Raw genomic sequence first — 21950 nt, 5'->3', positions numbered from 1 at the left:
CATGCAAATAAAAAAGCATATTCAAGTCAGCTCACTTACAAATAACTTATTTACCAAAAATTACATCAAAACAATACCTTTCACTGAAACTCACATTAGTGCGTTTAGAAACCTCAATTACACTTTCTATATGCAATTTTCTTACAGAAAGTATTTTAAAATTGTTTCGAAATATTATTATGTTTAGAACAACAACCCGTAAAGCGATTTTATATCATTATTCGTGGAAACGTTCTGAACGTCTGCGCCAAATGTCGTTTTAATAGTTTTAATTACATCACGGTCTCAGAAGGTAATTGCATACATTAGGCTTGGTTATTGCGCTCGCATTACCTTGCACATCTTTGTTTTATACGAGAAATGAGTACGCGACACCTGTGTTCGTCTCTTAAAATGAATGGCTAAAAGTGATGATCGTAAAAGGCAATTGGGCTAATAAAGTGAATTCTTAATAATATAGAGTTGGTAATATTAATAAAATATTATACAAAAATATTGATACCGGTAAAAAAAATACTTCTAAATTCGCTTGTGTCTGACTTATTACTCAATATATTTTACAGACTTTTCTATTTGATTCGATTGGATTGTCCAAGTAGTATGTTATCCAAGGTTGGGTAGCCAGAGGCTCTGCCCAAGAGCTAGCTCCTACGAGGCTTGCGGTTGCATGCCCTTAGGAACCCCGCAACCTTCGATACTAGGGAGAGAGAGTCGAATGGGGGATTTAAAAAACGTGGTATGGTATAGTTGAGATCTACAGAAACAAGCAGGAACATAGAGCTAAAAAACAGTGAAGTTATTACAAATAGGGTTCTAATTTGTCATTTTTTTATGCTAATTAAATATCTTAAAATTTTTGTATTGGTTGTCTCTGAATGAGTATTAATTCTGGCTTTAAAATAAGAATTGATATTTGATTGCATAGCATGTATTATTTATTGTAGGGTTTCCAAAAAAATAAACAATATTATTAAGTTTGAAAATATTTCTATGTAACTGCAGTTTCTTTGCATAAAATCATGTCAGTTGATATGCAGTTATATATTGAAAAAAAATATTTTAGCATTGATTCCAATGGGCTTTTAGAACTAATCTAATTCCAACTCTATAAATTATCACCATAACATAATATGTTATATATTACAAAAAAAATATGTGTACGTTTGTTGTATATACGAACTCAAAAAAGGCTGGTGCAATTTCAATGTAATTTTTAAGTAATCAGATCAGTGATCCTGTGAAGTTTGAAAGCAATTGGATCACCAGAAGGCATCTAGCTATCGATAATTAATACTAGGGCGTCAAACTCCCCAAATTGCTCCTGACTTTGATTGACTCTGGAGTAAGAGATGACGTACATCATGTTTTGTCGGAGTGTGTGCGGAGTGGACCTCATACTTTGAGCTTCAATTTGGGCAGTATAAATAGATTTTTGTCAGTTCTTGTATCGGAAGAGGCTAAGGCTTTATTAAGCAAATATTTTAATATGAAAATTAAGTAGGAGCGACATAGTCGTGAAATAACGAACAAGCTCCTAAAATAAAGATTAAAAAAAAATACTTCCCATGCAGTCGCTACTCAAAAATAGGATACATTATACAACCCCAAACCAAAAATAGTAAAAAAAAATCACCAACAGTTTCTATTGAAACATAAAACGAACAGAGCTAACTAAGTTGCGGGTAGTCTAGATGGGTTTATAGCCCTTAGTACTATTAGTAAAGACGCCGACATTTCACAAATGAATACTAGTCTCGGAGCTAATGATTTCATGGCTTTTAATTGGATGTCTAATAATGCTTTATGAAATATGGCGATGTCGATTCGTTTAGGACGGGGTTTTATAATTTTATCAAGTTGATTGTCGTGATTTTTTATTGTATTAAAATTATTTTTGCATTATTGCAAGTGGAAATAATTATTAGGGTGAAGATCATCTTAAAAATAATTAAAAGTCTGTACCCAATAAATTGATATTTTGATGTTCATGGCATTTCCTACATATTTTTGAAATAAGTTTTGTATGTACATAGTACATCTTACTTACAAACTTGTTTAAGCGTTAAGAGGTGGTTAAGAATTGCTTAAATAGCTGTCAAAAACATCATCTGTTTCCTAGTTTAAACCTTATTAAGAGGCAAGATGGCGGGTTTTGACTTACAGCTGATCGAGTAAATTTGTGTTTTAACTAAGCATAGCTTTGCGAATTTTTATAAGACTAATTATAATGTATAATGAAAAAAAAAATACTTCGATTATGAAATTCCTATATATTCATATAGTTGTAAGTCCCTCCTGTCTTATTATTAACTATGTTATTGTTACATTTTTTATTATATATTTTTCATATTATAAATAGAGATAATTTTTTAAAAAGTATTTATTAATTATTCAGTTATAAATTTTTCCCACCATTAGTCTTTTATACAACATTAAAAAAAAACTAAAGACAATAGGTTTTAAGATGTAACACCCTTTGTTTTCTTCCCTAAGCTATTATAATGAGTACTCAAAGAAACATAATAGATATTATGAGATAAGTACTTTAAAATCTGAGTATAAGTAACTAAATCTGGGATTCTGAGAGATAGATTATATAAATACAAACCAGTACCTACATAGAAGATAATGCCACATAAAAAAAATGGTTAATAAAGAGACAAATATAGAGATTATTATATTTTATAAAATTACATTTATCATAAAAATAAAATACAAAAAATTACAAAGTATTTAATTAAATTGCATTACACAATTTTCATTTATAGATGACTAGCTTTTGCTCGTGGCTTTGCCCGCGTGAAGGAGTCTACCGGGATACATTTTTTTCCGACTTACTTGATATATATCCTTATATTATGACCAAATTACACAAAATCATTATAAATTGTAGCCTATGTATTATTTGGACGTATAACCAATATTACTGTAAAATTTCATCTAAATCCGTTCAGCAGTTTTTTAGTGAAAGAGGTACAAACATACATACATATATACATCCATCCTCACAAACTTTCGCATTTATAATATTAGTAAGATTTATTTGGTTGACACGCTAGATCCATTTATCAATTAAGATTTAAAATAAATAAGATCCAATTTAATAAATGAGTGGACTATGCACCTCTTACTAAGTACAAGTCTATAGGCGTTTTTAATCTGTACAATGCGCTTTTAACATTCTACCACAATAATCTGACCGGCTCAAATCGCCCATTAACTTGCAGCATACTTAATTACGAATCGTGGGGCCCAGTTAGGCTTTTGACACGGCAGACAAACGCGTATATCGTGATTCTGACCAGTAAAGTCGGTTTGTTGATAAAGTCAATTAGCTGTATCGAAGAGGGGACCCGTGGGCCCACCCAGCCCCGCGGTATCACTGGCGCGCGATTGGTCGACCGACGGGTTGGGTGTGGTCGCGACCGGCCGGTTTTTTTTCTCCGTTGCGTAGGCGACTGGCGGGTTATTCTGTGCCAGTCGTTAGTAAGCCTTGGAGTGTTATAGTTTATTGTGACACGTGCCTTGTGGACAGTTTGACGGAGTTAGAAAAGTGAGGTGAGTTTTTTGTTGTTGTTTTGATTTGAGCGGTGATTGTTGTTTGAATTTCAAATTTAGAATGTTTTATAAACTGTTGTTACTGTTACTTGTTATGTGTAAGTTTCCCTTTGTTGTGGAAATCATTTTGTTTATAAGTTAGTGTTGCAGTAATTTTTGATGCAATTTTTTTTTTTATTATTTTTTATATTTTTGTGATGAAATAATTAAAATGTAGAGATGGGAACATTTCACGGCTACCCAAAGATAGCAATATATATTTTCTCAACGCCTTTCGCAAAACAAAAATAAAACGTCGATTTAAAAATACACACACATCCTCACTTCACAAACTTCTTTTATCAATTAAGTATAAAAATGATTTTGCAATTTTTTTGGCAAACAACAATAACATTTGCACATATTTACACATCTTTTAAACTCCTACATATCTTTTAACATATTTTTACTAACAATAATCCTGACATCAGTCTTGCATTACGACAGCGCCCAACAACATTGTGGGAGTCGAAGGCATAATACACAATATTCCAAAGGGCATTTGCATAATTAGGTGAATTTTATAGCTTTATTGAATTAGGACCGATGTCACACCCAAAATTGAAACCAGTGGGGCGTCTGTGTTGTTAATTTTCTTTATAGCATGTATTATGGTCAGTTCTGAACGTTATATCCCATTTCTCAAAATAAATGTTAGACGGACAATAGTTTATTTATTGAACTTGTTTTTATTAGTTTTAAAGTATGCGTAGGCAATAACAGCTTTTTATAGCGTATAAATAAAGGCGAATATCTGATTTGCATGTGTTAATTAAAAAGCTATAAAATTAGTTTTCTACAAATTAGATCTTGTTGCGTAGATTGCCGTCGGCGGCGGCACAAAGCCTGTATGGACGCTTTGCGTGAAATTTTATATTTATCAATCATTCTTAATGTAATTTGCATAACTATAAAAATTTAGACCCGTTAATTCGGCCTAGTCTTGAATCACAAGAGATCGGAACTAGTTTCAAACGTTTAGTTTGTTTCAATCTTTGTCTAAAATATTACGTGAATCGAATGCGAAGTGCAGCTTTAATATGAAATTTTGATATATTTACTTTTACCTTAAAAGTAATGAAACGTACTTCTTAATATTTAGTAGATAAGAGTTCTTTGAATTATAATAATAAAAAATAATATCAGGCCTGTATTATATACTGTCCCACTGTTGGGTACGGGCCTCCTCTACTACCGAGAGGGATCAGGCCTTAGTCCACCGCGCTGGCCTAGTGCAGATTAGTAGACTTCACACACCCTTAAAATTCCTACAGGGAACTTCTTTTTTTTTAAAGAAATTTTGAATTATAACTGCATATAAATTTGTTAAAAATAAGCATATATAAATTTTATATTATGAAAGCATCGTATTAAGATCAGTTACTCTAAAGTCATAAAGAACCAATTGTTCCGCCAAATAGAACTAATCAATATCTGTTTGTAATTATCTGTTATAATAAAGCTGCTCCTCGACAAAATCTCCTCAACATTTCGATTCACTTTTTAATTCACTCAAATCTGTCCGGCTATCATAAAATCTGGTCCGTAATTACAGACGACAAACAACTCTGATGTCTTCATTACCCTTGCAAGTGGTCTCACGTTCGTCGTCACAATGTATACTAAATTGAGTTCTCACGTCACAATGGCCGTCGGAATGAGTGATTTTAACCGATTTTTTACTAAAGGGTTGGCCGATCTCAATTCGATTAATGTTACCAGCCGAGGAGACCCGTCGAGTTTGGACTCTAACGCAGCAGAGTTTACGAGCTGTCGAAGGTCACGGTTCATTTTATAATGGACGGATCGAAGCCCTCGCAATGACTTGCGGATGCCTCCGAAACGCGAGCAGCATTGTTGATTGTATTAGACTTAATTAGATCTTAATTAACATTCTGGTTTCTCATTACACGCTACTCGGAGCTACTAGTAATAGGAAAGTCCATTCAAATCCACATGACTCGTATCTTGATTATATTTTTTAATGTTCGGTTATAATCGAAGTGTATTTTTTTTTTGTTTTCGTTTATTACATGTCGGTGGAAATGAGAATTCCATATAGATTAAAGCAATGATAGTAGAAAGCAATACACATATTAATAATGAAAATGAAACATATTTTCATCAACAACGGATATAGAAACACTTAGTCTTCCAAACGGATGTTTAAAAACGAAACATAATTTGTTATTAGACGTGTTTAATGTTAATACAGTAGAACAAAGGAATAATTAGTCAAAGAAACAAATTTATCAATAAACGAGGAAAGAAATAAGATTACTCATTTTGTATCCTATTTCGTTGAGTTAAAGCCGAGCGGAAATTCCAAACCACAACCAAAAGTTTGTAGAATTTAATGAAAATTGTGGAACATGGGATTTTGAACCTAATGCGATAGTTTTAGAGGATGGTTGTGTTATCAAGTGGCAGACAGACATCAGTCAAGGGACGGATGAGTCAGACGCTAGCAGTTCTTATCTAAAGCTCGGCGATATAATCCGAGAGGCCATTAACACTATATACTCACTAATGGACAAAAACGTTTAATCCTTCAGTTCTTAGAGATGTTGATAAAGTGCAAAATGGGGATTCCCGAGTTTTAGTAAATCGTTTGTGTTTGGAAATAATTGGACAACATCCTGGAGATTGTGAAGGCAGAAGAAATATTTGCATTATTTTTCTTGTGGTGGAGCTCGTGGGTGGTTTTTGTGCTCTACACGAGTCTTTTAATATTAAACTCAATCTTGAATGCAGCAGGTTTGGTTTTAGACCTCGGTGTTATGTAGTTATGTTGAATATTACTAACAGAATTGTAATGTTTAATCTAGAATTATTTATAAATATTTTTTTAAATTATGAGATAAAGATCAACAATTTCAAAAGCTGCGTAACAGATTTATCAATTGCATAATATCTGTAATATGTAATACTCATTAAAGCGATTCCAATCTGATAATAGGTGACGAAATCTAATACATAAATAATTCAAAGGAATTAAACTTATGCATAGACAATATACTATTAGGAGTGGAACGTGTTCCTAATGTTGCCAGAGACAAAGGTAATCCCGAAGGCGCCTGCCAGACCCTATCGGTTTATAATCCTATTATAATAATTCTTGACTAAACACGCATTAGCGCTTGGAATTTATCTTATCGTTGGCAAGTTAGTGGAAAGTGTTGCTATTTTAGCATAGTTAGTTTCGAATTCAGGTACGGATTAGTTTGTGGTTATTAAATAATGATATACTCAGGTTCGGATTGAAAGAAATTGAAGTTTTTGGAAGTACTTCACTTGTGAATTCTATTGAGTGCCTCGGTTGCTTAATTTTATTGTGTAAGCGGTACAAGTACGACTACCGCACTGAGGCCCAGTTTCGAATTCTGGATCTGGGTAAAAAATATACATAAGCTGGGATTATGCATCTTAAAAAATAATCAGTTGCAGCTCGGAGTCTGGAACTTTCGGTCCAATTCCCTCGTGCCTCGGAAAGGCACCTTAGTCCTGTACCTGGTCTCTCTCCGGTCTCACCGAGCTATGAGATTAAGGAAGAAGAAATGGTGCACTTGCGTATTGGGCACTCACTGGTGCACTATAATATATCCTGCGTACATAACTGATCTCCATTGAGATTGACGGCCGAGGCCGAAATTCGGCTAGGAGGAAATAACTTATGTATGTTACGTTCTTGCTAATTACTAATAATTTATTTTACCTAAAATTTATTTCACAGTTATGTAAGCACCCTAAGCATAGAAAAAGTTAAGAACAAAGCCTGGATATAATTTATATTTGTCATAAAACTGTGTATTAAATGTTATTTAATTCTGTTGACGCACAAAAAAATAACTGTAGTAAAGTAAAATTCAAATAAAATGTTGACGTCACATCCGTCGACGTTTGCTAAAATTATGTCGGCCTTTTTACTGTACATCGGCTGACCCCGAAACGCAACTCAGCGGAACGAAATACTATACACACTTTATAAATTTGTCACCATGTTAGATATATATTATAATATAGTTTTGTAGAGAGATAGGACGCATTATTTTCTGTTTATTTTCCTCTTCTAGGTTTTAAAAGCGATTCAGAAATCATTCCACAATATAACATAGGTTAAGCCAGATTTGGTACTAAATTGTAATCAATAATTAAGTCTCTAACTGATTGCAACTTTTGTAAACTGCCTAGTAAACATTCAAATTGTAAATATTTTTTTTACAGATTCCAATTTTTTTGGGAATTGCCTATTAAACATTCTCCTGCCCGTCTTATTGTGCCTTCATTTTACACAACACTGCCCATCCCAGCATTTTAAATCAAACTATTTCTATCGAAGCATATAGTTCTTGCAAGATAAGATTTATTGTCGGCGCCAGCGCAACGCAATCAAAGGGTACTCGAACATGACATGATTCTGTTTATTGATTATTAACATTTTCACATCATTGTTTTTGTATAGCCGTAATTTCACTCAAAGAAACTCGAATCGTACTGACTATGAATTGCTTTTAATTCGTCCTCAAAAAATATGCGAGCGAAAATTATAAACGCGTACGTGAGTCGATTAAAGAAATGCCATTTAAGGCGCAGATAGCCAGTGGGCTTTATTAAACGACATTAGAGTTTAAATTTGCGTGCCGATACGGTACGATCAACTTTGCCTCGTACACAACGCTCGTAAAACAACATTAGATATTCCAAAAGCATGTTCATTTAAGGCAGTAAAGTCGGGCATTACAACTTTTTACACTCTTTACAACAGCCCGTGTTATTCAATAGCATATTAAATTATTGCGATCTTTGCCAATATTTATTGCGCGTGTATTAATTGAAACACTATAACGTACGCAACCGCTACAACCGCTGGTGTCCAAGTAATTGAATTACTAATTAATTCAAACACTACAATGTATACCGTATTCACACATTTTCAATTTGAATTTATTTAAATATAGAATGTTTGTTCTAATTTATATTTATAGTTCTATGTTAATGTCGAAGAAATATACGATACAGCCAAACACTTTCTAAAAAATAAACAGTCAAAACTGCACTTATTATAATAGAACTTTAAATTAGACCCAAATATTACATTTTGATCTCGTATTAATCAGCTCTATAGATCGGGTTTGTGTATCGTCGATGAAATTATTGTAATCTATAAGAATAGATCGCGATCCTGGACTGATTCAATAAGAACTATAACGGGACTTCCTATTACCACTGCCCTGAGGAAATCCGAAGACAGCATGGAAACAGTTTCGTCGTCATCGTCTTTGTCAAAATATTTCTAGACCGACGCGACTTTTGGTAATGAAGAAAACGAGAATAGAGGTCTTGACATAGCCCTATGATATTTTTTTTCAGCCTATACAAATCGATCTTGACGTGGGCCTTCCTTGCATAGTCTCGGTTCATAGATGGTTGTCAACAAAGAGGTCTAAGATTATATTATAGAGCGGACATTGTGAAGGTTGTCATACAAAAATTTTGCGCTTATGTCATGGTTACTCAATCTAACGTGAAATCGAAAATATCAATGTAAAATACTTCATATTTTTGCATATCATGATTGGCACGTTTTTAATGCGAATATTAGCATATTTTCTGTAAATATATTATTTTCGTATTAATATCTAAAGACGACATCTTGTCATGTGTCTTACAAGACAGTGACTTATTACCAATTAATAATAATAACCTTTGGAGCAAAATGTGGGCCTGATGTCCAGTCTATAACTAACTATATAGTTTAATGTCTTTGGTTGTCACGAACCCGCCTCACGTACCGCTATCATAACTATCAAACACGTAATTCGATTTTCCCGAAATTGAGATGATACTGCAGCAAAAAGCCAAGGTTTGTTTAGCGAGGCAAATGAACCCGATACCGCTAGGTAAAATGTAAAAAATGAACAATGTGTCCATTACTCGGTTCACGAAGCCAATCAGCAAATATTGACGATATTCGCGGAAGCGGCGGTGCGTTCAAATTCACTCCTTGATTGCTTTATTTAATTTACACAATTTTTTTTACGAACCTTAGAGCGTGACGCTGTCTAATTTGTTTTTTCTGGACCGCCATAACCGAATTTCACCGCGTTAACGTTTGCGTTTCGTTTTTAAGGGGCATTACGTAAACGCGCTTATTGAAGTTGATTTTGTTTTTATAATTGTAGTGTCAAAACAGTTGTATATCCAGACAAGCTGGTATTCTGTTGATTGTCGTGGAGTATAGCGTGATTGTGGTTGGTATTGTGGTTGGACTATTTTATTATACTTATATACAAATAGTTACCTGTTACTTCGCTAACCTTATACCTCTTCCACGACATCATGAAGGCAAACCTATCGCTATATCAATTGACTGGGATAGAAAACAGTCAATTTCTAATACAATATAATTGACACAAAGCTCGGATTTCGATTCGCGGGCGAAACCGTCGGTGAACGCGGTTACCGGCGCGTGCGACAGATGCACTGCAGGTGCACGTCACGCTCCATAGCCGGAGACCAGATCCGAATCTACCTAATCGTTCGTGAACTAAAACAAATTCATTGCTTCCAATGAAGCTTTTTAGGTAGTACTAATAAATGTTTTTCCTGAAGGGTTAAGAGGGATCCTGTATTGATATTATAAATGCGAAAGTTTGTGACGAGGTTCGTTAGGAGTAGACGCAGAATAAGCTGAACGGATTTCGATGGAATTTGGCATATTTAAAGACTATGTCCTTGATTAACAAATGGGGTACTTTGTATCTTGGAAAAGTACGTAATGAGACTTGTATAACAGGCATGGAATTACATACGAGTGGAAACGTTAGTTGCTTTTAATTTTACATTAAAAAATATATACATTTTGTTCACATATAATATTTGCTTTCCTGAATTTACAAATAATTAACTTCATTATGAAAATTACTTTATTTGTCAAAGTGCTCATTATGTGTACAACTAAATATTATATTTTTATATATCAATCCAAGTCAAGGTTGGTGTTATGAAATTAAAATGACCACATTTTTATAAATAGATCAATTAAGTAGTATGTAGTTTTAAATACTAATGAAATATATTAGTCCAATTTATTTTTAATACAGTGGTTTGGGATATTTTTTGTATCCATAGTGCCATAGTGGCCGTCGTAAGTGTAACGCGTTCCGGAATCAATCTGTGCATATCTGGTTCGGACAGACCGGCATAATTGTGTCAATTAGCGAGTATTCGTTGTCAGTCCGCTTACCATTGCGCATTAGGCTCTGCCGTATCCGTATGAAGAAAAATATGAATTATTTACTTGTATTTAGCTTCAATTACTCAAGATTTATTTCACAATGTTAAAGGAAATCTTATCCGACAGTTACTGGTACAGTCTTTTACCGGTGAAAGGTCCCCCATATGTGATAATTCGCCTGGGTAGGAACCACCGCAATGTCTATTTCTGCTGCCAAGCCGCAGTGTGTAGTCATTGTTGTGTTCTGGTTTGAAGAACATTGGAGCCAATGTAACTTCTGGATAATAAGCCTTAACATCTCATTTCTCAGGATGCGAGCGCGAACTAAACAATACTTTGTAATTCAAGGTGTTGGATTGTGTTTCTACTGTTTATGGGCAGTCTTATAGCTTACTATCAGGCGAATGGCAACCTCGTATCGTCATTCAAAGAAATAAAATAATAAATTTACATACAAAGCAATTAATGGTGAATCCATACTTTTGTTTACTATTCATTTGAGAGCCTGACTTTTTAATTTGGTTCTATATTAGACAATTAGCATTAACTCAGACATCGTTAAACAGGCTCCAAGAATATGGAATATTTTTTCCAAGCTAATTGATGTGGTAATACTTTACTTCTATTATTTTCCAAGAAATGACGGTCTGATAAGTATCTTAAATCTTAAGGAGATCTCGGATTTAGATTTCTGCTAATGGACGGTATTGGAGTTTAATTTTCTGAAACGTCTGCACGTTGGTTTTTACAAGAAAATAAATTTTATTCAATCAATATTTTTTTAAAGTTTGATTTTCTGAAACGTCTATACATCGGTTTTTAAAAAAAAAATTATTTGATCAATATTTTTTTTAATCTCTAAATATTCTAAAACGTCTGGACATTGGTTTTTATACTAAAATTGATTTTATGGATCAATATCTATAGTTTTCAAGTACTTGTCACGGCGGTTAGGTTCGAAATTAAAGAATGATTTAATATTTCTACAGGCTATGTTTAATATTCTCTGTATGTAAACCTGTATTTTGAATACTACGCAACGAAATTAACAAACATTTATACGTATAAGTTGAACACTATAAATAAAACATTTTTCGTTAAATAGAAAAACTGAACTAGTTAACAACAAAACCGATAAAGACAAGATCATAATTTACTCTATCATTCAAATTAAAACCGAAAATCATTCAACATAACGTAAACAGGTTACAATAAAAAACAATTTTACAATGTAATTATAACAATTCGTCCAAAAACTGCAACTAAGCGCGAACCAGTAAACAAACGTACCTTTAATTAGCGAAACATAATTGGATGTTTAATTGGATCTGGTAGTTAATTACTGTTCTAATTGTTTATCGCTTAAACTAATTGCTTTTGTAAACGGATTAGAAAAATTGATGATTTAACTTATTTTAAAGTATGACGCAACATTGTGTTCCGCGTTTTGTTTTAATTATCATTAATTTAAAATTAAGAATACTAAATATTATACACATTAACCTAGGTTTTCTAAAATTAACATGTATAGTATATTTGAATTTATAATTAATTATGATGAAATGATAAGTATTTTTTTTCATTTACGTTGCTATTCTGAATAATTATATAATAATAATATCAGCCCTGTATTATGTACTGAACCTCTGCTGGGCTCGGGCTTCTTCTACTACTGAAAGGATTTAGGCCATAGTCTAGCACGCTGGCCTAGTGCGGATTGGCAGACTTTACAAATGTACCTTCGAAATTCTTATGTAGAACTTCTCAGGTTTTCTCACAATATTTCCCTTCACCGTTAAAGCAAGTGATAATTTTCAAAGAATACATACACAACTTCTATAAAAAGTCAGAGGTGCGTACACTTGGGTTTTGAACCTGCGAACTTTCATTTCAACAGACCATTCCACTCCGAACTAGGCTGTTGCCGCTAATGATATTATGAGTCGGTAATAACACATGTCACGAAGTACGAACTGTCATGACAGGTAAAGGGCAAGATGTTGATAAGTAGCTCATATTTGGGAAACTAATTGGTCTTCAACGCCTAATTGGATGAGGTGTACTTGAACTATGAAACTAGTTAGGTCCTCAACTTGATCTTTAGATCTAGCACGATGTGATGAATTGAAAAACGTTCCTTATTCATACGATGTAAGGTTGGATATAAGAAAACACTTCCAATTAAGAATTGGAATTGGACAATAACAATTACAGACTTGTCAACTGTCAATTGGTGTAAAACCTTTAATTTTAATATTCGTTGAACCTTTGCTAATTTTTATAAATAAAAGTTTAATGGCATGAAAACGTTAACAATAATGGTCATTTTCCGACATCCAAAACCGATATATCATGAATATAATTAAAATATTATCTTAACAATATCTTATTACAGAAATGCAAAGGGTTGTGAAATGTTTGGATCTCTACATGTTTATTAAAAATAAACGGAGTAATAGATGAACGGATTTGAATGAAATTTCACACATGGATAAATCATGACCTAGATTTACACATTGAATACTTTTTATCCCAGTAATTTGATCCCATGGGAAATAAATATTTTTTTAAGTAGATTATGCAGGCGTCTTACACGTGACGCTATGAATATCTATAATGATGTCAGGACTCTTTAAGCGGGAAAGGCTTTTCATGCAGGCGAAGCCGCTGCCAACACCTAGTGTGATACATTTTTGGTACCTTTTTATACTGTTTAAACGCAATTTTCATTACCATTTGGCAATTCACATTACTGTGTTTTCCTTTTTATTTTTCTCGTTTTATTAAAGGATTTAATTTAGGTGTACATCAAAATATATCATCAACAATAACTTCAGTCGACCAGAATTAATAGGTGACACTTGTTATATTATACCTTCTGTAAGCTAACGATATATCAAGTGTAAATTATGTTCTGTATGCTGGATATGTTTATTATTGTTTATAAAAACTGGCTAGTTAACAAGTTACAATACAATTGCAAACTTTTTGTTGCAAAGTTCTAACTGCTCCGTCGCTCATCTGCTATTTCAAATTTAGAAACTTGTATTCCAATTTCAAATTTCTGCGATTATAAATGAGAAAGTTTTTAATAAAAACAAATAATTATTTCTAAAATGTTAAATATTTATGAAATAGAACGTAAAATGCTCTTATATTTGTTTTCAATAACTAAAATAAATTTTAAGAAAATGTTACAAAAAATTCAACGGTATCAACCAACATCTGCAATACAATAAATGATTTACTTTTTTTTATCAAACGTAGACAAACTACTTGGTAACCAAAAAATTCTGTTCGAATGTCAATTTTCACTTGAACATTTACTACTTTATAATCTGTAAACAACAAAAACCGTCGAAGAAAGCGGATGTTTGCGCGCAGCAATCTAGATGGGGAAACGCGATACCGCGGTTAATTGTGCCTGACGCCCAAGGGCCTTACAATAGGGTTGCCACACAGTCGAAAGTTTGGTAAATTAATCGAAAAAAACCGTAATTTTCCTGGTTTTATGTTCTAGAACGGAATAATGTTACGAAAGATTTTCATGTGACTGCAAATTATATATTTTTTTAATAACAAATTTTGTTTTTACGGCCATCAATCTTTGGTTTTTATGAGAAAAGTTAGTTTCTGCTATAGTTTTTTTACAATTACGATTTTATCTGGTAACCCTAAACTATCGTAATTATTATGTTAACAAAGAATAATATAATAAACGCGTTACTTTACGATTCTTTAACGTAATATAGATGCTAATCTAATGTGGATTTGTGTAATGGAATTATTTTATCAGACTATTAATGGTAATCAAGTTTGATTAACCGTTGAGGTAAATTCGGGTGTAATTCGTTTTATTTATTGTTGAGGAAGTCATTTTCATAGCGGCGGCTTTACTGATGACGAAATGAGACACCATTTTGGCTTCGTTTCGTAAATTTTTGTTTTGTTTTAATCAGTTTGTTGCCATTAATATTTTATATTAATATCTTTTCTAGTCGGGCAATGTTCTTATGTATATAAAGGTTTGCAAATTTAATAAGGCTTTACTTTTTATAAGATAATTAATGTTCAGTGCAACTACTGGACATAATAAGACTTAACATCTCATGACTTAGAATGACGAGCGCAGTGGAATACCAAACAATACTTTGTTATTCAAGATGTTGGATGGTGTTTCTACTGTTTATGGGCGGTCGTGTCGCTTATCAACAGTCTAAAAGGAAGCTCGTCTCGTCATTCAAAGCAATAAATAAAATATCTAAAAATAGGCTTAATAAAGTTTAATTATAAGATACTAGGAAGCAATTGACCAAACATTGAAAAGTATTTACAAACCGAATCGCAAAATCAATATCGTAATTTTGTTTCAGATATAACCATAATTCTAAACATGGGTGTATCAGAGCCTGGTTCTTCCACTATTCCTGACCTGCCTCCGATGGACGAACGGCCAGGGTCCGGCAGCGGGCTGGACGACGAGGACATTCCTCGGAGGAAGCAGCGCCGGTACAGAACCACCTTCACGAGTTACCAGCTCGATGAGTTGGAGAAGGCGTTTGGACGGACGCATTACCCTGATGTATTTACTAGGTAAGCGATGTGATGTTTAGACTCAAAACTTTAGGCCGGCATAATTGTGTCGACTGGCGAGGGGTAATCATCTTTCGTCAATCGACATTCTTTGAGACCCCACTCTACTTACCATCAGGTGCAGTGGAGTCACTTTCCCGTGCACGTAAAAAAACTGCTTTAGGTCATACTTCAGATACCATATTTAATCATTTATTTTCGGTTGAAATACTGTCAGTGGAAATAAGGCTTATTATTAAAATAAGGTATAGTAAATAAACCAAGAGGCACAGAATATACATTTTTCAAACCTACATATGGGAAATCTCAAACTTTTGAAAACCAACATTAAAAACTGTCCTTCAAAAGTAATTACCTATTTAATATAACTTTGAAATCATAATACATAGATAAAGTAAGCCAGAGATAAGAAAGTAATTACTAATATTACCAAATACACTTGAAAAAACATTACGCCATCAAACAATACTTAATCCTTGTATTATGAAATCATATTTCTTTGCGTTTGTAATTAGTTTTGGCATTGTGGTTTATTTTGCGTACCTGAGGGTTCAAATTACGCAGTCTTATAATGGCTTAAGCATTTGAACTAAAGGATTTATTCTTTTGTTGCAGAGAAGAGTTGGCACTTAAGATCGGGCTCACGGAAGCTAGGATTCAGGTGAGATTTCTTAGACGTGATTATTTACAAATAGCTATTAAAGTGTTTAGGAAACTGGGCATTTTGTGTAATTTTGAAAGGGGCTAGATTTAGGCTTTGAGTGTTGATTGAAGGGGTTAATGCAACCTCATAAGCGTTCTCAACAATTGATATTTGACAATATATTAGTCCAGAATTTTTTTTTTTCATTAAAACAAACGAAGTCTTTGCAACATTTTTTAATAAACCACTAAGCCTTAGCAGGAGATCTCATTCAATTCAGGAATGTCGCATCAACTAACTTGAAACAGTAAAATAAAATTAAGAAATATATTTTCAAATTACGTGTGTTTTTACTCACAACGTTCGAAATGGTAATAAAAATAAATGTGTATTGTGGGCGCGACAAAAAGTCGCACGTTAAGCCCCCCGCTGACGCACGACCGGCCGCCAGTCACACCGCGCGCCGCTTGACGCAGCCCGTTTACACATTCCATCGCCTATTAATATCTCATATCACATTAATTTGATGTTTATATATTGTGATCTTTTGTGCTTGAATTATAAATGTGATATTTTAATATTTTTTATTCCCTTTTCCGTTCCGACAAAGAATAACTTCATAGTTTTTGAGTTCGTTTTAATGAGTCTGATGTTCTTATTAAATAGCTATAAAATTATAAAGGCTTGTAAATAAAATATATTAATGATGCCGTCGAACATTGGCGCAATAAAATATTGATCTTATACTAGAGTAGCCAACAACTACAAGATAGTTTTGCTCCACATCCACATAAAGCGTGAAATATGTAATTATAGGTTATCCAGATATTTCTAATATAAATTAATCGATATCCTAATATAACATTGCTACTTTAGTTTCTTCGTAACTTAAGGACTGGTTTGTTAATCAAACAATCATGCATTTGTTCTTCAATAAGGATGCAAACATGTAAATAAAAAAAAACTGATTCATACTCTTAAGCTTAAAAGGTTTCTTGTGAAGCATAGATTAAAAATGATCTCACCCAAGATTCCCTTTTAATTTATCCATTTAAAGACAAAGGAAGCAATACCATACGTACAAATTAACATTTTTTTTTTATAAATCTAATTCACACGCAGTTGTAATATTCTCCAACGTGGTAATAAAGTCATCAATGATATTAATTATTGATCAGCCATACAGCCGCTGCAATGTGGCATTCTACGTAAGGCATATTAAACACTTAATTTATACAATGAAACATTTATAGTTACAATTGAAAAAAACAGCATCATTAAGTGCGTTTATGAAAACTATTTAAGTTGTAAATTTTGTTAAAATTTTTCTCACGTACGAAACGGCGGCTGTGTGGGGCGACCATAAATATTGCTTCGTAAAGGATTTGTTTTTGAACTCAAATTCAATATGGCCGTGTTCCATAAAATGTAATACAATATTTGAAACTCATGTCAATTTTATTGGGGTATTTGTGCGAATTGTGAATGATATGAATTTTTAATTAATTCGCTGAACCAAGTTTGGTGCGAGCGTTTGTTTTTTGGTGCTAATTTGTTATATCGTTATGGAAATATAATTTGTATTATCTTCCGTTAGTAGTTTCTCTTTTCTTATTGGCCTGTAAATCCGTGAGGTTTTACATTCGACTCCCATATATCAAAAAGGTAACTTATTAGTTACCTACATTACATTTGAGCGAAAATACGTATTGTAACTTACCCAGGTTAGAATTTGTGCTCTATATAATCATTCTGTATGTTTTTAAAGAGAAACATTGTGAAAACAAGAAAAAATAGTTATTCTATTTCAAAAAATTCTCAACTTTTTTAAAGTTCCTAATTGTAATTCAGTTCAGTAAAGAAAATTCTAATAAACTTCACAAATATCCTAAAAAAATCACCAATCTCACACTACCCGTCAACGAGACTCCGAAATCAGTTGAACAAATCAATAAACCAACAACTCCCAGTTGCTCACATTTGGCTCGCGGTTATTTACAAATAAAGCAATTAACTCACCGTATACTGCCACAGGGTGGTTATTAACGGAGATTAAAACGATTAATATCTGCCATTAAGCTGTCGTATTATGGTCACAATACCGCATCAAGATTCCTTTAAAGACATGTAGGGAAACGCCACTCGATCCGGGCCTATATAAGGGCAAAAACAGATGACTGTGCACCGTAAATGTTCCCAACTAAGCCATTTGTATAATTAAGAATCGAATTCGTGCTGCTGTGCGTGGAGAAATTTGTGCTTCGGTAAGCGGAGAATTTAGTGAGGAAAGTGGTGAGGAACAGCAATAAAAATTAATTAATAATTTAAGTCTTAGGGTTTCACTTCTGATAGTTTTAATCAATATTTTATAACTATTTAATCAGTTTTAATTTTTTATCCTGTTTTTGAGTTCGATGAAAGAATAAAAGTGTGTTTTTAGTTGAAACATTGTTTAAGAGTGTCACAAAACGGCAATTCAATTATCCTCATGTAATAATTTTAGATTTATAATCAAAGCAACATAAACCGTAAAAACAACTATAAATCGATCACATGTTAACAACATTTGATATTTTCATTAAAAGCTGCTTATACTGGTTCTTTTCCAATTAGTATTTTATAATGAACTAGCGAGCAGCCCCGACTCTTCCCGGGGTGCAGTTATCGATAGCCTAATTACTTTTGGTTGTACGATCCCTACATAACTTCTTAGGATCACCTGCTGACCTAATTTGAAGATAAGCTAAAAATTTCATTCCAATCCATCCGAATGGAGTCCATAAGTATTATATTTTGTATGTAATTAATTAATACAGCTATTTTATAGAACACGTTTTTATTAAATATTTTAGATTGTTAGACGTGTAAGACAATATAGAAAAAACTACTATAGAGTAATTATGCATTAAGTTCTAATATATATAACACTCTTCCACGCTTTAAATGAAAACAAATACATACAGGAAACATATTCTAACTAGTTTACAAAATTATATATTATTTAAATCTCTCCTGCCTTATAAAAGCAGAGTAATTATGCATTAAGTTATAGTATTAAACAAATTTAATTTTATAAATATAGATAGAAAGGAGTCAAAGGTATTTCTAAAATGGCGCCAAACGTTCTTTTTTATAGAAGCCGCTTGTTAAGGATTCTTGAAAATATTTACGAGTTTTTATAATTAGTCAAACGGAAATGGGTTCGGTGAACGTTTTGTAATCAAATTGGTATTAATTTATGTAATAAAAATACTGAGTAATCATAAAGAACTGTGGAATCAAACTTAGGTAAAATATATAGTTCAAGATATTAGGATGTTTTATGGAGCGGCAAATTTTTTTTACGTGATCTCTTGTATGAAATTTTATATTACCCACAAGTAATTTAAATCATTACTCAACTTACTGATCAATATTGGAGTCCAGAATTATATCTTCCGTTAATAATTATTCTAATCCAATAGAATCCAAAAACATAAAATTAAAAATAGCTTGTATTTTTGGCCCATATAGAACTTAGCTGATTCCAAAATTAAATTTTTTTTTTGCTTCCACAATGCGATTAATCGGAATAAGTGGCAGATGTACTAACTTACCCCAGTCTACCTTCATCTTAACGGGTAGCCGGCACAATATAAACAACAAACGGCTAATTACATTTTATAATCATTGCTGCTAATTGAATACGTTCTCACTGCATGTAAATGTAATCACTAAGAATTCCCTTCATGTCCAAAACAGGCCTAAGCGCGTAACATGTCGGTGATTTTAATTAAAAAATGTTATTCGTCTTGTTTTTATTACGTTTCATTTACGGATACGTATGAATTATTTATCGTATTTGCTATTATTAATGGAATATTTGATATATGTTTGAGTATGAATATTTTTGGTAGAGCTGTATTTATTCGATATAGCTGTTGCTCGATTCTACCCGAAAGTATATTTCCGTGGTAAAAACAGATAGTGATTTTTGAAAGGTCCAATACCTTCTTATAAAGTACCATGAAAATCAGTTCAGCCGCTTAAGAATTTAACCCAGGATCACGCAAACAAAAAGATTTTAACGCGAGTCCAATTTGACTGTACATAAGCATTAGAACTGAGTTTTATATGAAAATATTTATATATGTATAACACTATAAATATAACATATCTAAATAACAGTCAAATATTTGAATTTTATTTATTTATATAAATTTATAATTTTGCTGTACTGTCCTTTAAGCCAGAAAGCAGAATAGATATCACACTCTAAATAAATAAGAATACTGCAAAAGTCGTGGGGTTGGTTGTGGTGATCTTCGGTTTTTCTATTCAGTATCAACCCAGAGTCTAGAATTTGCACCTCTACCTACCCCTTTGGGGATAAAAGGCGTGAGTGTGTGCTACCGTAGAAATGTAATAAATTATCACTTTTAAATTACATTTCAAATAAATAGTGTTCATGTCAATTAACTTTTATCAAAGTGAGACCATGTTTACTAATAACTCTATCTAGCAAGCGATAAAACTTAAAAGTTTTTACAGCCGTGCAAATTATAGCAAAGGATAGTAAACGAGATACCCTAGTGGTAGTGTGAGCGCTATAAAAACCTGGCGCAGTTTTACACATGATGTCATTCCTAACAGTTCATTACACTGGGTTTATTAAGTTTTTAGTATACTTTATTGGTATATCATAAATATCGTGTCTAATAAAGATTATTTATATGTAAAGGTGTGGTTCCAAAACCGGCGTGCTAAATGGCGGAAGCAGGAGAAGGTGGGGCCACAAGCACACCCGTACAGCGGGTATCTGAGCGGAGTCCAAGCGCTGCCGACCTCCGCCCCGCTACCCGCCCCGCCGCACCCCCTGTCGCAGCTCGGGTTTAGTCTCAGAAAACCATTCGACACCGCTCTAGCTTCCTTCAGGTAATTCTAATTATATTTTTTACAACGTATTTTGTTATTAATTATCTGATAAGCGATATAATTTTAATGAATGTATTTAATTTATTACATTTTTTGTCTGTCATAAATAAATGTACTAAGATAGAGCATTATTAATTAAAAGATATTGCATATGTTATTTATTAAGTTTTTGCAAGTGTTTTTATATGATTTTATTGTGCAGGTACGCGAACGCTCCATTATTCGGAGCTCAGTATCTACCCCCGCTGTCGCGCCCGCCGCTCTTCGGCGCGCCGCTGTACGCTACATCTCCGGCTCACTTCCACTCCCTCTTCGCTGACCTAACAGCACCCGAGCTGCCGCGTCTGCCTGCCGAAGATACCCGACTATCTCCGGAAAATTCCCGTCTACCATCAGAGGGCTCGAGACATTCGCCAGAGGTGACGCGTTCGCCATCCATTTCACCTCCGATATCGCCGGGCAGCGAGTCGTTGCCTATGCAGCCGAGAATGGATGACGTGCGGACTTCAAGCATTGCCGCTCTGAGATTAGCGGCGAGGGAACATGAATTGAGATTAGAGTTGTTGAGGCAAAGAGCTGATTTGATATGCTGATACCGGAATGTTAACTTAAGTAATTAAATGCTTCTAATTTGTATGTATCTTGTATATGTTTTTGTATATAGTAGTGTAATCTTTAATTTTATTACATGTTCCTTCGCAATTAAACTTTGTATTTTACACGTAAATAAAACAATTTGAAATAAAACGATTTTTAATCTCAAAATGGATTACAAAGAACTTTGTTGGTATATAAATACCTAGGCAAACAAAAATAATATTTCACAATTTTAATGTTTCAAAGACACGGTATTTAATAATATGGAATCACGAAACATATGGTTTCAAAGAAGCACGTACTGTCCGCCAATTTGATGAATTTGATTAGCAGTGTGAGCATGTAAGGCTGTGGTTATACTGCTAGCGG

At 33.3% G+C, this 21950-nt stretch overlaps 1 protein-coding gene across 1 annotated transcript; it reads left to right on the top strand.

The window, feature by feature from the left end:
• The first annotated feature begins 3481 nt into the window (after positions 1 to 3481).
• LOC115456294 (homeobox protein aristaless) lies at positions 3482 to 21729 on the top strand. Its single transcript, XM_030185306.2, has 5 exons — positions 3482 to 3558; positions 15208 to 15427; positions 16043 to 16088; positions 20791 to 20984; positions 21187 to 21729. Exons 2-5 carry the CDS (start codon positions 15228 to 15230, stop codon positions 21575 to 21577), a joined length of 831 nt encoding a protein of 276 aa, XP_030041166.2. The 5' UTR covers positions 3482 to 3558; positions 15208 to 15227; the 3' UTR covers positions 21578 to 21729.
• Positions 21730 to 21950: the final 221 nt, after the last annotated feature.

This window comes from Manduca sexta, chromosome 23 (genome assembly GCF_014839805.1).
Source record: "Manduca sexta isolate Smith_Timp_Sample1 chromosome 23, JHU_Msex_v1.0, whole genome shotgun sequence".
NCBI classification, from domain to species: Eukaryota; Metazoa; Arthropoda; class Insecta; order Lepidoptera; family Sphingidae; genus Manduca; species Manduca sexta.
This window is presented reverse-complemented; position numbering and strand designations above follow the sequence as displayed.

What these genes read in the sequence shown, in the direction of transcription:
- LOC115456294 (XM_030185306.2), top strand. Translation starts at nt 15,228, where the DNA reads ATGGGTGTATCAGAGCCTGGTTCTTCCACTATTCCTGACCTGCCTCCG. An exon ending in TACCCTGATGTATTTACTAG is followed by an intron (nt 15,428 to 16,042) that starts GTAAGCGATGTG and finishes CTTTTGTTGCAG; the next exon opens with AGAAGAGTTGGCACTTAAGA. An exon ending in TCACGGAAGCTAGGATTCAG is followed by an intron (nt 16,089 to 20,790) that starts GTGAGATTTCTT and finishes TTATATGTAAAG; the next exon opens with GTGTGGTTCCAAAACCGGCG.